The sequence below is a fragment of the Montipora foliosa genome, chromosome 4 (genome assembly GCF_036669935.1).
Source record: "Montipora foliosa isolate CH-2021 chromosome 4, ASM3666993v2, whole genome shotgun sequence".
Taxonomy (NCBI): domain Eukaryota; kingdom Metazoa; phylum Cnidaria; class Anthozoa; order Scleractinia; family Acroporidae; genus Montipora; species Montipora foliosa.
The window spans coordinates 44236846-44254345 of NC_090872.1; the positions used below are offsets into that span (position 1 = coordinate 44236846).

Here is a 17500-nt window from a genome sequence, read left to right on the forward strand (position 1 = left end):
TGATGTACCCCTTTTGATTCATCTTTACAAAGCCATCTCCTTGCTCAACGTGAATACCCAAAACGTATGCACAAGTCTACACAGATCTTTCATATGAAACCTCTCCTTCAGCATTCCGTAAGACATTCCCTAAGACATTAGCAACATGTTGCTTGCTGCTATAATTATGTCGTCTACCCAGACAAGCATAGCAACAAATCCACTTCCAACATGTTTGGTTTTCTCCAACAAGAAACAGTGTAGTACACGGTTCCAATTTCTACCCGACTACTTAAGGCCATACAAAGATTTGTTCAATTCATACACAAGTCCCCCTCCACTCCTTGAGGGAACTTCAAAGCCCTCAGCTTGATACATGTAAATCTAACGATCAATACGGGCATTGAGATATGCAGTTTTCACATCCATTTGGTGCAAAACCAAATGATGTTGTGCTGCCATTTGCATTAGCACACGCAATGATGTGAGATTAGCAGTCGGTGCAAAGGATTCCTGAAAATCAATACCTCTCACTTGGCTGTAACCCTTAGCAACATACCTAGCTTTGAAAGTTTTAGCACCAGTCGAACTTTCTTTGATAGTGTACACCCAACGACCCCCCACTGCATTTTTGCCCTCTGGCAAATCAGACAAAGTAAATGTGTTATTCTCGGTTAGGGAATTCATCTCTTCCTCCATTGCTGCCTTCCAGTTGCTAGACTCAGGCGTGTCCATGGCCTCTTGGTAAGTTTGACGGAAAGCAGAAGATTTGTAACCGTAATCTACATTTGTTAGTACCTGATCATCATCTTCCATGTCTGTGACATAATCACTCAGGTAGGCTGGGGGCCTTCTCATTCTCGTAGGAAGTCTCAAACCTTTATCGGGAGGCTGGTAAGTAGGACTGGTGTCACTCTCAGCTTGGGGTTGTTCAGCAAGTCTATCCGGAACCTTCTTGGATCTGTCGACATCAGATATACTGTGTGGTGGTGGCATAAGATCAACATCATCATCAGGTAATGGTCTTTCTGTTTGGGTCTGTTGCTCCACCCCTTTCCTAGTGGTAGGGAACTTCACCACCCTGTACTTTACAATCTTACCTGTCTCTGGGATATACACCAGATAGGCGGGGCTCCCTTCATAATACCCAAGAAAAATCCCCTTTGTGCATCTCGGATCTAATTTCTGCTTATTCAGCTTAAATGCGTAGCACTCTGATCCAAAGACTCTCATGTTTGACAAATTTGGTTTTCTGCCAGTGATAGCAAAGTACGCTGTTTGTTTGCGGTTGTTAAAGCACCTATTGTGTATGTACACGGTAGTCATTACTGCATAAGGCCAAAATTCTTTCCTCAAATTAAAATGCAAAAGTAAACACCTTTCCATTTCAAAAAAGGTTCTGCAATGTCGCTCTGCTGTCCCATTTTGGTGGGGAGAATAGGGTGCGGACATTTCATGCTTTATCTTATTTTTCTCCAGCAGAGCTTAAACTTCTGAGAAATCAATTCACCACTATTATCTGACCTAATACAGTTGAACTCACCGTATGAAGCTGTGTCTGCCAAAAAACTTTGAGTTGCAGCTACTGTGTCACTTTTACTCTTTAAAAGATACACAAATACAGTGCCTGAATAGTCATCAGTAAAGGCTATCGAATATCTGAAACCCTCTCTAGAGACTGAATCAGTATGAACCAATTCGTGCAGTAGCACGTGCATCAGGATTTCTATTCCTACTTTGGATCATCTTCCCTTCAATACAAACATTACAATATATTCCTATTTTTCACGTTGCCATGTTAAAAACTACACGTAACCCATAATTCCTCGATTCGCTCTGATGAAGGGCTAACGCTCGAAACGTCAGCTTTTAGAATCTCTGTACAGTGGCCAATTTACATTATCAACTTCGTTGATAAAACCAAAATATTTGTATACTACTTCCCCACCAACGCTGCACCACTGCTTCTTTAGAAACTACCCCCTTCATTCATTTGTTAAGATCACCAATCGCTTGACATGTACCTCCGCAAATGTCATTTATTGCATAACCTGTACATTATGCAATAAATATAGATTGGCGAGACAGGTAGACGACTAGGTGACGGATTCCGCAAACACCTTTGCGATGTTGAGAAGAATGACAAGGATGCATCTAAGCCAGTGCTAGATTTCTTTCCCATATGAACCATGTGAGCGTTAGCCCTACTGATGGAAATGGGCCCACACAAGGACAGAGAAAAACTCTGACCAGGGTGGGAATTGAACCCACGACCTTCGAGTTAGATCTCCGCCACTCTATCGACATCTGTAAGAACTATAGTTGATGTAGTATGGCCGTGTAGCAGCATCGAGTGACAGAAAGCACGCGAAAAATGAAGCCTTTTTTATGTTTACGTGAGTTAACCTGATTTGAGCCTGCAATCCAGTTGAAAACCAGTACCTGATCAGCAGCCAACTTAAAGAAAAACAGCTGATCTCGTTGAGCTTTCAGCTTGAGCCAGCGATATGGTCACGTGATACTGGTCAGAGGATACCTTGTTTTGACAGGTGTCAATTGATCAAAACATGGATGTCCAATGACTTACTTGACTTAAGCCTTTAGGTTTCCTGTGGAACATAGGGCTAACGCTGGGGCTATACGGCGTAGGGGCGCATCCCCCGGGTGGCAGATAGGGGAGCCCTCCCTTTGGGGGGTTGCACCTGAATAATACGGAATAGGGTGCCGCGGACCGACATAGCCTAGGAGAAGAACAACTCTGATTCCAAATCCCGGGTAGATGGAGCTCGATAACCTTGGTAGGCAGTCCATATAGGAGAAGGAAAACTCTGATTCTAAACGACGGGTGGATGGAGCTAGTTAGCCTTGGTCGGCAATCCATCTACAAGAAGGAAAACTCAGACACCAAACCAACCGGCCCTCCAGGTCTGGGGGTTGGGCGCTGGGCTAACACCCCAGTCCCGGAAAACAGACTTGTTACAGAAACCAGATGTCCAATATCAAAGATGTATTCTGTAAACTAGAATGATACTGGTCACATTGGCATACATAGAGGGGTGGACGTACGTAGGTACGTACGGACGATCGATGACGTCATGGCTATAAAACCAAAATTTTTTCGCATCGATGGATTGCCATATTTTCTTAATTGTGGTGCTGCACTAAAAACATGTAGAAGTTCGTAATGGTTGACAATAGCTTACTTCAAGCTTGCATTATCTTCTATTGTTATCCTTTTGTGTGATGCGTTGCGCTCAGAGAGTTAGACAAAACTTTTCAAGCACAAACTTATATTTCCATAGGAGTGAGAGAGCCTGTTATAATTTACTCGACCCGATCGGGGAATTAAGAGCCTTCTAAATCTTGGGATGGCTCGGTTTTCCAGACTTGTTCCACAAGATATGGGCGACTCCCAAATAGAAAGGACGGGGTGCTCGTAATAAATTTTAAAGAGAACCCCTACCAAGATGTACCAAGATGCTTTTGGGCGTGGCTTGAATTTTGTCCACGCCCAAGACGTACCAATTTTAAAACCCAAATCACTTTCATTATTTTTCACACTTTCATAATTTTTAATAGTGATAAAGACAATTGTTTTTTTAATAATAGATAAATAAATAAAAGATAAAGACAATAGACCTTCTCACCGATACGGCTGCCACTTTGAATAATTTAAATTTACAGAATATTATGGGATTCCCAGGGGGCAAACAAACTCGCATCGCTGTGCTTGACATGTAAGTTGAGCGATAAAACTGTTCACTTTTTAGTCCAACGGTAAGTCATGGCTGATCAACAAGATGAAAACACAAAGGAGTTCAGTAGAGAGGAGTTGAATGTGTGGAACGTCGAGAAATTGCGAACATATTTGAAAAATTGTGGAATTGTTATCACCGGTGATACTCGTAAACGCGAGTTAGCAACAAAAGTTTTCTATGCTTCCTGGCTACAATTCTATTTGTGTAGCACTAAAGAACAAGAAGACGCCCAAATTGCTGCAAGAAGAAAGGAAAAACTGTTTATTGACGGCATTGCGCTTCCTTTCCAGGAGAACCTGGGAAATTGGGTGAAGGGAAGTTATTATTTCCCTGATATAACGATGACCGATCTAGAGGCTTACCTGCTGAAAAACAACGACAGAAAATCCCTGAAAGGAGGGAAAAATCTCTATGAAAGCGGACACATTAGTGATTTTGAGTATAATAACATATCGGACTGCCTGAAGTTTTGTTACGTTCGTGGAAAAGTTGTTCCCCAAACGAGAATCGGAGAAAGTCCCTACAATGTGCCTCAATACCAGTAATGGGGATATACATACAGGGGAATGTGGGTGCTTGGCCGGGTATGGAGAGAGCTGTAAACATGTATCTGCTTTATTACATTACATAGAATACGAGGTGAGAGTAGGAAACAATAAGACCTGTACCTCCATCCCACAACAATGGGGAAAAAAGACAAGTAAGCGAAAAAAAATTCACCATCCTGACAAGACTAAAAATATGAGAATTAAGAAAGCCAAAACTGGTTTTAAAACTCCTGAACATGGGAAGCGTCTAAGCAGAAGCTTATTTGACCCAAGAGCACCTGGTGACAGGTCTTCACACTTTGGCAATGAAGATTGGGAGAAATTAGCTGAGGCATCTAGTGGTAAATCTGCACTGTTATGCTTCATCAAGACTAATTATGTGGCCAAGAAAGCGCAAGAAGCTGAAGCAACTGGCTCTGTAAATTTGCCACAAATAATTCTAGAAATACTAGAAGAGATAAACAAGAACATTCCAGAACATTCAAGAAAAGTGCATTGCTCTTAAAGAGGTAATAAAAATAACACAAGAGGAAGCTGCTTTTGTTAGAAAGTCAAAAACAGGGCAATCTAAAGACTCCAAATGGAAAGAGTACAGAATTCGAAGAATTACTGCTTCAAAAGCGCATGATGTAATTGTTAAGTATGACTCACACATGGCAGTTAGAAATGAAACTACTGCTGAAAATCTTTACGCAGAGATCTGCGGCTACCTTCCTGAGGTTAAAAGTAAATCAGTTCAGTGCAGTACACAGACAGAGCCATTTACTTGCAACACATTTAATAAAACAATGAAAATGGAAATGAAACATAAGAACTTTAACTGTACGGAGTCTGGTGTAGTAGTCTCAGTGAACTACCCCTATATAGCAGCAAGTCCTGATGGTGTCTGCAAATGTGACTGCTGTCCAATCACCCTGTTTGAGTGCAAGTGCCCCTGGACACATAGAGGCAAGCCAGTGTCAGAGTACATTCAGGAGAAAGGAAGCTGCTTGGTTGCATCCAGCACCAGGGGAGAGGAGACAAATGTTGAACTGAACAGAAAACATAGATATTTCACTCAAGTGCAACATCAAATGTTTGTGTGTGAAACAAAAGAAGAGTACTTTTACCTATACACTACAATAGACACATTCACAGAGAAGATAGATTTTAATTTTAATTACTCAGCAAATGTGGCAAAATTTGAACATTTTTTTAATAATTACATATGTCCTGAGCTTTTCACTAAGAAAATGTTGTCTCAAGTGATTGTGAAATCAATTCTTAAAGACATAATTGATGCTTCCACTTGTGCTTATGACATATACATTCAAATGGCATCTGATATGGATGACAAAAATTGACTTATTCATTGACAAGAGGCGGCTGGAGGTTTGTGATTGCTGCAGCAGTGGCCCAAATTGTTGTGATGTTGAAATCGTCATAGTTTGTACTTTGTACCTGATCACGTGACTGGGAGTAAAGACACTTGAGTTCATGAATGAATGGCGTCGTGTTGCTTTTAGTTTACCTCGCCGATAATTCACTCAACATGGTGTCAGAAGCGGTTGTTTGAGTTTTTTTTGACGGGAAGATAGCTGGATAGCCGAGGCTCTCAGAAGAAAATACGGGAGAGTTCTTCGAGGTCATTCGAGCGACGCTACATATTTTCAAAAGAGAATGTAAGAAATTATTCGCTGCGACAGCCGACGAAACCCGGGAAGTAAGTGTACTACTGTTCCGGAGAAATCATGGCTAACAAAATTACTGCACCCGAAATGTTCGATTTCAAAAAGCCAGACGAGTGGGAGAAACGGATTCGTCGGTTTGGTAGATATCGGATGGCGTGTGATCTACAAAAGAAAAGCGAAGAAGTTCAAGTAAACACATTGCTCTACGCCATGGGCGATGCCGCCGACGATGTTATGACTACATTTATGTTTGGCGATGAGGGAGACAGACTAAAGTACGACAAGGTAAAGGAAAAGTTCGACCAGTATTTCCTGGTTAGGAGAAATGTCATTTATGAGCGAGCGAAATTCAACCAGCGAACCCAAGCTGACGAAACTGCTGAGGAATTCATCACGTCGCTTCATTGTTTGGCCGAGCATTGCAACTTTGGCGCCTTGAAAGAAGAAATGATTCGAGATCGTATTGTTGTTGGAGTTAAGGATGCTACTCTAAGTGAGAAGATGCAGTTGGAATCGACTTTGACTCTTGAAAAAGCTGTTAAAATGGCCAGGGAAAGCGAGTCAGTCAAGAAACAACAAGACGTCATTAGAAGTGGTCAGCGGTCGATGTCCACCGAAATCGATGCGATTGGAGCCAAATTCAGAGCAAAGTCAGAGAAGTTTCCACCAAAGAAAAGTGGAGGTGTCGCTTGTGCTAGAGATAAGTCAAAACCCAGTAGCTGTTTACGATGTGGATCATCTGCAGATCACTCTAGAGGAAATTGCCCTGCCATTAATTCTGTTTGTTTTAAATGTTCCAAGAAAGGACATTATGCCCGAGTTTGCCTGTCCCAGCAGGTTGGAGAAGTTGTAACCGAGGATCAGTTTTCTGAAGAGCTAGACACCAGTGTGTTTCTCGGGGAGATCAGTGAAGACAGCGTGCGTGCAAATCCCTGGAGAGCTGAAATTCTGGTAAATGGTGACCCAGTTAGTTTCAAGCTTGACAGTGGGGCTGATGTTTCTGTCATTTCAGAAAAGACTTATGATCTTTTGTCAGTTCAGGGGAAGCTTCTTCCGCCTGATAAGAAATTGTATGGCCCTTGCAAAGTACCACTGTTCTGCAAAGGTAAATTTACAGCATCCCTTACGCATAACCTGCAATGCTGTGCTGCCGAAATTTATGTGGTTCCTGGTCTTGAGCAGTCCTTGTTGGGAAGAAGTGCGTGTAGCCGGCTCGGGACAATTGCTAGAGTCTCTGCTGTTGACGCCAAGAACAGCAACTACGAGAAGATGTTCCCTAGCTTGTTTCAGGGGTTAGGATGCATGGATGGGGTTTACGAGATCAGGCTGGATGATTCAGTTACCCCATTTAATTTGACTACACCAAGGCGTATTCCTATTCCTTTACTACCTAAAGTGAAGGAGGAACTCGGGCGAATGGAGCAAATGGGAGTGATAGAACAGATCGATCAACCTACCCAGTGGTGTTCTCCAATTGTTGTTGTACCCAAAAGGAATGGCAGTGTCAGAATTTGTGGTGACTTTGTCCAGTTAAATAAGGCTGTTCAGAGAGAGGTCCACCAAATGCCAACGACTGAACAAACTCTAGCCAAACTGTCTGGTGCTAAGATTATGTCTAAGCTGGATGCAAACAGTGGATTTTGGCAGAGAAAGTTAAGTGAGAATTCAAAGTTGGTTACCACTTTCATCACTCCATGGGGCAGGTACTGTTTCACAAGATTACCCTTCGGTATTTCTTCGGCGCCCGAGCACTTCCAAAAAGCGATGCAGAGGATCCTCGAAGGGTTAGATGGGGTGGAGTGTCAAGTCGATGACATCTTGGTGTTTGGAGAGACTCAAGAGCATCATGATAAGAGATTGATTGCAGTACTGGAGAGGTTAGCAGATGCTAATGTTACCCTTAACCTGGAGAAGTGCAAGTTCTCAACAGATAAAGTGGAATTTCTGGGGCACGTGATAGGCAAAGATGGAGTGCAAATCGACCCCACTAAGGTGGAAGCTGTCACACAGATGGGGGAACCAACTGACATTGCACAATTAAGGCGGTTCCTTGGCATGGTCAATCAAGTAGGGAAGTACATCCCAAACCTGGCTGACATTACAAAGCCACTGAGAGATCTTCTGAGTAAGAACAATGCATGGCTGTGGACTGAGGCTCAGCAGAAAGCATTTGATGACGTAAAGAAAGCACTAGTCTCTGCGCCAACACTAGCCCTCTATGATCCAGCCAAAGAGACAAGGGTATCATCGGATGCTTCCTCATTTGGTCTTGGCGCAGTTCTCACGCAAGCCCAAGAGGATGGCGGTTGGAAACCTGTTGCATACATATCAAGGTCATTGACGCCAACAGAACAGAGGTACGCCCAAGTCGAGAAGGAAGCCCTAGCAGTGACTTGGGCATGCGAAAGGTTATCGGACTACCTCATCGGTAAGCCATTTCATATTGAAACTGATCACATGCCATTAGTTCCTCTCCTGGGGTCAAAGAACTTAAATGAAATGCCACCAAGAATTCAGCGTCTTCGAATGAGGCTGCTCAGATTTCAGTATTCCATCTCCCATGTTCCAGGCAAGAGTTTGACGACAGCAGATACCCTCTCAAGAGCTCCGGTAAACCAGGAGCGGCAGTGGGGCTTACAAGAAGAAGAAATAGCCCTGTATGCGCACAGTGTTCTAAGTGAAATTCCAGCCAGTGATAGACGATTGGAAGAGATAAGGGAGCGCCAGGAGGAGGATGAAGTGTGCCAACAGCTCGCAGTCTACTGCCAAATTGGCTGGCCAGAAAAAGATAGAGTTCCGGAGGCACTGAAAGGCTATTGGAGTGAGAGAGGAGAAATTACCTTAGTTCGTGGATTACTTCTTAAGGCTTCCAGAGTTATCATACCATCCTGCATGAGGATAGAGATTCTTGATCGTTTGCATGAAGGGCATCAGGGTATCACAAAATGTCGCAGCCGTGCCAAGATGTCTGTGTGGTGGCCAGGCCTTAGTAGGCAGATTGAGGATATGGTTCAGGGATGCCGCAAATGTGCAGAACATCGAACTTTCCGAGCGGAACCCCTTATTTCCTCAGTGGTTCCAGACAGACCATGGCAGATCATCGGAACGGATTTGCTTCAGCTAAAAGGCCGTACCTATTTGCTTGTCGTGGATTACTTCAGCCGATACATTGAGCTGGCCTTGCTTTCATCATCCCAGACTACACAAGATGTTATTCAGGCACTGAAATCTATGTTTGCGAGACATGGAATCCCAGACTCTGTCAGATCTGACAATGGTCCTCAGTATAGTTCAGCTGAATTCATCAAATTTGCAAAGGAATGGGGATTTGCAAGTGTAACAAGTAGTCCAAAGCACCCCCAATCAAATGGGATGGCTGAACGTGCGGTACAGACTGCAAAGAGTGTCCTGAAGAAGGAGGATGATCCTGCTAAGGCATTGCTTGCATATCGCTCAACACCATTAGAGAATGGTTACAGTCCAGCTGAGCTTCTGTTTGGTCGAAAGATAAGATCCAGAGTTCCACTTGCTGCGTTGGAGCTGAAACCAAGCTGGCCTGATTTGTCTATAGTCCGAGGTAAAGAGGAGGTTCGAAAGCAAAAGCAAAAGGCTTACTTTGATTCTCATCATGGTGCAAGAGATCTTGAGAAGATTCCTGTGGGTACTGAGGTTTGGGTTCAAGACATGAAAGTTCCAGCGACTGTGACTCGAGAGGCAGAGACACCTCGTTCATACATTGTTAGCAGCCCCAGAGGAACTATAAGAAGGAACCGGAAGGACCTTACTCCGCTGCACCCTAGCAGTTCAGATTTGAGCAAGCAAGGTCCTAGCAGTCGTGCTTCGAGCGAGCAAGTTCCGGAGGCGATCAAGTTGGATGTTCCAGCAGTTGCCTGTGCAGCGGATACAACCACAACAAGATCTGGGCGTGTAGTCAGGGCTCCCAGAAGATTGGACTTGTGACTGTGCCAGATAAATTCATGAACTGAACGATACGATCTTTAAGTTTACAAAGTTTATGTTATAACTTAAACCAAACTTTATTACCTTCATGTTTAGTAGTTTTGGTTACTCCTTGTAGTTTTTAGGGGGAGATGTTGTGATGTTGAAATCGTCATAGTTTGTACTTTGTACCTGATCACGTGACTGGGAGTAAAGACACTTGAGTTCATGAATGAATGGCGTCGTGTTGCTTTTAGTTTACCTCGCCGATAATTCACTCAACACAAATATGGTCAGCTAAGTCAAGCATGTTCAATGGAAGCTCATGTTGTAATAATTTAAACTCTTTAAGACGACCAATTGCCCTTTCAATGTGGATGCGAGCCCGAGAAATTGTTTTTGCCTTTTCAACTTGAAGCTTGGTAAACTGTTACTGTCTACCTTTTGTAAAAGGAGGCATGGCCACTGTTACATGATGTTTCAAAAATAAATCGTGCACATTAAAGCCCCGGTCAACCAAAGCAACCATTCCCCGACTGAATTTCCTTACAACACCATAGTCTTTGGTAATAAAACGATCTGAAGCTGCCCCTCCATATGCATCTGATATCTAACTTATTGAGCCTGCCTTAGTGCAAACAATCCGTTTACACGATATGCTGTAAGTCTGATATTGCAGTTTTGCATTTGAGGGCTTTGCAATACGTTGTTCAGTGCAGTCAACAGTACCTTCAACCTTTTTTAAACTTCCGTGTAAGAGTAGGCCAGTAAAGAAGGGGTTCAAGTTCCCTTCCAAGAAATCCCATCCAGGTTGCAATAATACAGGAAACAGATCGCACACTGACACTAAGTCATTAGTGTGCAAATTCAACCTTAACTTCATCAGAGTCATGAGCATCTGATTTTCAGCATTTATTTCACAGCGTGGACCCGGTTTTTTTCTACATCCTGGTTTGATTGGGCTTTTCTTTACCTTCCCTCTATGGAAACACAGCTTTCCCAATTTAGCCTTTACTTTGTTAAAAAAAAATAAAAATATGTTATAATTAGTGCAGCCAGTATAAAGTTTCATTAAGTTATCACAGTGTTTTATTTTGTTTATGCTAAATTCAGGGTGAGTTTCCTTAGTACATTTTGGTTTCCCTCTGGCTTTGGTATTAGGTTACTGCCCTACTTTCCTACCATTGTATTTTTCATCCTTGCAACAGTTAACAGTCATTTCCCTTTCCCTTGAGATGTTAATCCCTTCCAGTTCATCTCGCCTGACAGAGGCTGAAAAATCCTATGAAGTTTCCCCTGGTATTAAATCAGTGTCTGAAATATGAATGGCTTCACCAGCCTTAACGTTGTGTTCAGGCTCTAAGGGGGTGTTTACATGATACCGGTACGAGTTCATCCCGATTCTTACTTATCGCTCTGTATTTGTTTACATGATACCAGTGAAAAATCTCATACCAGTACAACTCATACCGGTATGAGTTCATCCCAGTACTTGTACCGGATGATCGAAATTCTCATAACAGGAAGAAACGTTATACCGGTATCATGTAAACGCTACATTGACTCCCATTCCGGTACGAGTTGTCAAGTCGTGGTGGACTGGGACTATTGACGCATGCATTGTATTTCTAAATATTCATCAAGATGGGGTCCGGTAATCGATGGACTTGGGATGAGGAAAAAACAGACGCTTTCTTCATGGAACTGAAAAATTACGAAGACAGAAACTTGGTGAAGGATTTGAGTGGGACTCAGACAAGGTAGCAATGTTGGAATCAGTGAGAAAGAATCTCGGTGAGAGATGGACTGACGACTTTGGTAAGAGTGATGCCAGTGACACAGAAAACCAATACAAGAGATGACAAAAGAAGAATATCAAAAGTATACGGTAAATCTAAAGAAGGAGAAGGAAGCCCTTGCAATTGGTTATCATAGGGTGTCAAATAAGTATAAGACTTTAAAGAGAACATATGTCAAAGATTCAAAGGATGGGCTTAGGTCTGGTGCAGGCCAACTGACAAAGAAGTATTGGCATGAGTGCCATGCATTGTGGGGAGGTTCAGCAGGCACAGAGCCTCTGGGATTTGGACTTGAAAGCAATACGAAAGATGGCGCTGGTTGGCTTACTGGTTGCTCTCAACATTTATGGATTTATTTGCTGTCTTCACTTCAGAAGCCTTGAAATCGCTCTAAAGGAAAGACATAGTGCTTTTAGTTTAATATGTCGACAACCAGTGGTCTCAAAAGCCATAAGTCCTACGAAAATCCGCGTTTCTTTCAAGCATCATGGCTTTCGCCCACTCAAGCCGTACAATTACCGTTATCTGTTTGTACTTTTCCTACTCATTGCCAACGACATTCAGTTGAATCCTGGCCCTTTCTCTGATAGCATTAAAATATCATCATTTAATGCTAGAAGTATTGTGAACAAGCGACTTCAGCTGCAGACGCATGTTTCTCTAGTGAATTCTGATATCGTTGCCATTACAGAAACCTGGTTGCATAATGGTGTCAATGACGGCGAAATCTTCCCTGATTCATACATCGTTCATCGTAGAGACCGTGAGAGCAGAGGTGGTGGAGTCCTATTAGCAATCAAGTCGACCTTTCATTGTTTTCGTCGCTGTGATCTAGAGACCGAATGTGAGATATTGTGGTGCGAAATTCCTGTCCGTGGTTCTACTTCATATTTTTTTGGAGTATTTTACAGGCCCCCGAACAGTGATATCAAGTATCTTGAGGAACTATATAAATCATTGGAAAAAGTTCATTTATTATCTGTGAAGGTTAAAATTATCTTAACGGGTGACTTCAATTTCCCCGACATTGACTGGAATTTAACAGCTCCATTCCAGCCTTATTCTCTATCTGATTATTTCTGTGATACTATCATGAACTACTTTTGTCTCACACAATCTATTGATACGCCAACTCACGGAGATGCGATACTCGACTTAGTTATCTCAAACTGTCCCAAAATTTAATGGACATGGATGTTTGTGACAGCCTTGGATCATCGGATCACAATATTGTTTATTTTAATTTGGCTGGAAAACTATCTCGTCCGTACCAAGCTCCCAAATTGGTCTACGACTACAAAAATGCAAATTGGGAGAGTTTTCGCAATGATTTATCAAGTGCCCCATGGGACTCTATTCTAAATGAGAACAATGTTGACGATATGTGGAATGCCTGCAAAGGTTTATTCATGCGAGCAGTTCAAAATAACGTCAGTTCAAAAAAAATCAAACCAAGAAGAAATGTTCCATGGATTACGTCCGAAATTCGTAAATTGTTGCGAAAGCGTAAGTGTATCGCCAACAATCCGTGATTAGAATTTGTTAGGTGACGTCATAGACATGATTACGCAACTTAAGTCACTTGCTAGTAAGAGGAATTGAGAGAAACTGTGAGATACCACTGGGTAAATATCTTTGCTTGATTATAAGGGATAACTGTTTTTCATATCACTAACGCGATTTGCTGTAATTTAGATTTTGAACCCTATTCAACCTCCCTTGTGAAAAGTACAGCGACTGACAGAAAGCTGGTGTAATAAATGGAGTTGTTTAGAACCGTGGTTAGTTAATCCTCGCTAGCAATACATTCAAAATCCAGTGTGGTTAGCTACTAAGCGACGACTGGAACAGAAGATGACCGACAAAGCTAAGAATTCACGGCGCATTGCTAAGGGAAACTTCACACGAAAGCGGAACATTTTGATCAAGTCCATAGAGACAAGCCAAGGAATCGAGGTAGTAGAAACCAATTACTCAAAACTTGTTGATGCATGGGAAGAACTGGAAGGGAAGCACTTAGAGTATGTTAACTTCCTGACTGACGAGCATTTAGTGGACGAAGAAGAAATCTGGATGACGGAAGTCGAGGAAAAATATTCCAATGCATTTAATCGTAAAGTGAAATATGTCGAAAATGTCACTACAAGCGAAAAGGCAACGCGCGAGCACGCGGCTCGTCAAGAGGCCATTGACAACGCAAAAGTTAAAAGGAACACTGCGCGCGCTGTTTTCGAAGCTTCTTACGAAAGTATTTCGCACGCGTTGCAGTCAAAAGAAATGCCCAATTTTGCGTTAAAAGACTTACAGAAACAAATAGAAGATCAATTTCAAGATTGCAAAACCTTTAACGCTGAACTGTTAGAATTATTGTCCTTTGAATCAGCCGAATCTGAGATGCAATGGATAGCTAAAATCCAAACCTATTATTACGAAATTGTTGAACAAATTGTAGTTAGATATACTAACGTAAAAGAACAAGAGCAGATAAAACAGGAATCTGACGCGACTTCTTCCTTTCTACACCTGGAAAAGGTAAAAATGCCGCACTTTGATGGAGAACTACGTCATTACCCTCAGTTTAAAAGAGATTTCAACAAACAAGTCATGCCACAAATTCGTGGAAGAGATGCCGCATATGTGCTACGCTCTTGTCTTGGAAAAGAACCCGAAGGCCTGGTAAAGAGCATAGACGACGATGTGCAAGAAATGTGGCGAAGACTGGACGAAAAGTATGGAGATCCAGCCAAAATTGCAGACGTTATCATTGACGGCATACGTAGATTCAGAACACTTAAGGAAGGAGAAGATAAACGTTTCATCGAATTCGTGACTCTTGTAGAAGACGGATACAGAGACCTCACAAGACTCGGTCTAGAAGCGGAAATTACAACAACGAGTTCGGTCAGTATTATAGAGAAAGCTTTATCAACAGACATCAGAAGAAAATGGGCGGAAATGGTTAGTTGTCACGGAAGTCACATCGACAAATCAAAAAAGTTCCCTAGTCTTCTTGAATTTCTGCAAAATCAAAGGAGTGCTATTGAATACGACAGTGCTTCTCTTCGGACGACGACCAACAATCAACATTACAGAGGCACATCGCACTATACAGAAGGCGTCGAGGAAGTAAGCAAAGAACCCAAACCAAAATGTCTGATTCATGAACACGGAAGACATTGGACAGCAGACTGCAGAATTTATTTAGCCAAGCCAATAGAAGAGAAAAAGACGATCATCAAAGATAAACGAGCCTGTTGGTCGTGCCTAAAGATCGGTCATCGACAACGTACATGCAAATCAAGGAAAGACTGTGGTGTAGGCGGCTGCACAAGAAAGCACCATCCATCTATACACGAGACGGAAGAAACACATCAGCAAGTCTCAGCCTCAGCAAACGTATGCCACAATACAAAAATTGACACCTGCCTGTTACAAGTACAAAGAGTTAAAACCAAAAGAGGAGAAGCTAATATAATGTGGGATAACGCCGCATCACTTTGTTTTATCACAAACACTAAAGCAAAGCAAGAGAAACTTAAAGGATCCAAAGTCGAACTTTCAGTCATCAAAGTTGGAGCACAGAGCGAGAAGATTAAGACCAACAAATACAAGGTACCTCTTATAGATAAGCAAGGTCACGTCATCGAATTTGAAGCTTACGGCATCGAAAGGATCACCTCAGACATTGAAAGTGTTAACATAGACGACATAGTACATCTTTTCAAGAACGTCACAAAGGAAGAAATCGAGCGACCCTCAGGACCTGTGGACATTTTAATCGGTTACGAATATGCAGCCTATCACCCGGAAAGAGAACAAAACATCGGTCATCTTGTGCTCTTAAGGAATCGTTTCGGGCGATGTATTGGAGGAACGCACCCGTTACTTAAAGAATCACATCTGTATCACGATTTCATCAATGCCAGAGTCAACACAGTTGTAGGCAAAATCAATATAGAAGACTTTTACAAAATTGAGAACCTTGGCGTAGAATGCAAACCGAAATGTGGAGGATGTAGATGTGGAAAATGTTCCTTAGGCGCGAAAGACTGCACTATTCAAGAAGAGCGAGAGCTGGAACTAATCGAACGAAATCTAAACTTTAACAAAGAGGAAAATCGCTGGGTCGCTGAGTATCCCTGGATCAAGGATCCTCAGAATCTTCCTGACAACCGGAAGGTCGCTTTCGCGAAACTGATAACGACCGAGAAACGTCTAAGAAGGAACACCGAACACGCAAAAGTGTATGACAACCAGATAAAAGACATGGTAACTAGAGGAGTTGCAAGGAAACTCTCCAAAAAGGAACTAACACTCTACAAAGGACCGGTGCATTATATCGGACATCATGAAGTTCTCAAGCCTGATTCCAAATCTACCCCAGTGCGCATAGTGTTCAATAGCAGCGCCAATTACATGGGTCATATCTTGAATGAGTATTGGGCTAAAGGTCCTGACCTACTCAATAACTTATTGGGAGTCCTTATACGTTTCCGAGAGAATAAAGTAGCCTTCATTGGTGATATTAAAAAGATGTACCACACTGTGAAGATGACAGAGTTAGATCAGCACACCCACCGATTTCTGTGGAGGGATATGGATAGTACAAGAGAACCCGACACATACATAATGCTCAGAGTTTCATTCGGTGACAAGCCGTCAGCTACAATTGCAACCGTTGCTCTGAGAAAAACCGCAGAGATGTCAAGAGAGAAATACCCAGAAGCAGCAGATATAATACAAAGAAATACGTACATGGACGACATAATCGAAAGTACGGACGATCGCAAACAAGCTATTAAACTGACTCAAGATATCGAGAAGGCTATTATTAAAGGAGGATTTGAAGTCAAAGAGTGGATGTTCTCAAGCGATACTGACAGACAAGAAAAAACAAATATACCGACCGAGGAACAAACAGAAAAGATACTTGGAGTTAAATGGAGTCAATCAGAAGATCAACTGTGTTTCGAAGTCAAGGTTAACTTTACTACCAAGCGAATACATACTTCAAGGTCTACGAGCGATATCGTCCCCACCCAAGATCCCCAACAGCTCACAAAGCGTATAATCTTGTCACAGATCAACAGCGTGTATGATCCCCTAGGGTTGGCAGGACCATTTACAGTAAGGGCCAAAATTCTTTTACGCCGTTTGTGGGGAACTGAACCGAAACTTGACTGGGACGACCCTATACCCGAGGAAAACCAACAGAATTGGTCTATTTTCTTCAACGATTTGAAAGACATGAATCAAATCAGATTTACGAGATGCCTTAAACCAATGGATGCTATTGGCGACCCCATTCTCGTTGTGTTTAGTGACGCATCCAAAGACGCATACGCTGCATGTGCATATGTACGGTGGCAAAGAAAGAATAACCAATTTGAGAGCAATTTAATACTGTCCAAAAATCGTCTTGCACCAATAAAAAAGATGTCCATTGACCGTATAGAACTGTGTGGAGCGGTACTGAACAAACGCCTAAAAGTGTTCATAGAAAAGGAATGTAGATATCGCTTTGAAAAGATCTACCACATCGTAGATTCTCAGATTGTACATGCCATGATACAGAAAAGCTCATACGGGTTCAACACGTTCGCCGCCACTAGAATAGGTGAAATACAGGAAGGAACAAACCCTGAAAACTGGTATTGGGTAGAGAGTAAATATAACATAGCTGACTGTTTGACAAGAGGCAGGAAGCCCGATGACATTGGACTTGAAAGCACATGGCAAAAGGGTCCCGATTTTCTTAAACAAACAGAAGACAAGTGGCCAATCACTCGTGATTACTTGGAGCCAAA

General features: G+C 42.4%; 1 protein-coding gene across 1 annotated transcript in view; it reads left to right on the top strand.

Moving 5' to 3' along the window:
* The first annotated feature begins 13547 nt into the window (after positions 1–13547).
* LOC138001385 (uncharacterized) overlaps positions 13548–17500 on the top strand; it is a 5520-nt gene continuing 1567 nt past the window's right edge. Inside the window, exon 1 of the mRNA XM_068848026.1 lies at positions 13548–17500. This exon is cut by the window's right edge and continues 1567 nt beyond it. Coding sequence (XP_068704127.1) covers positions 13548–17500 — 3953 coding nt within the window.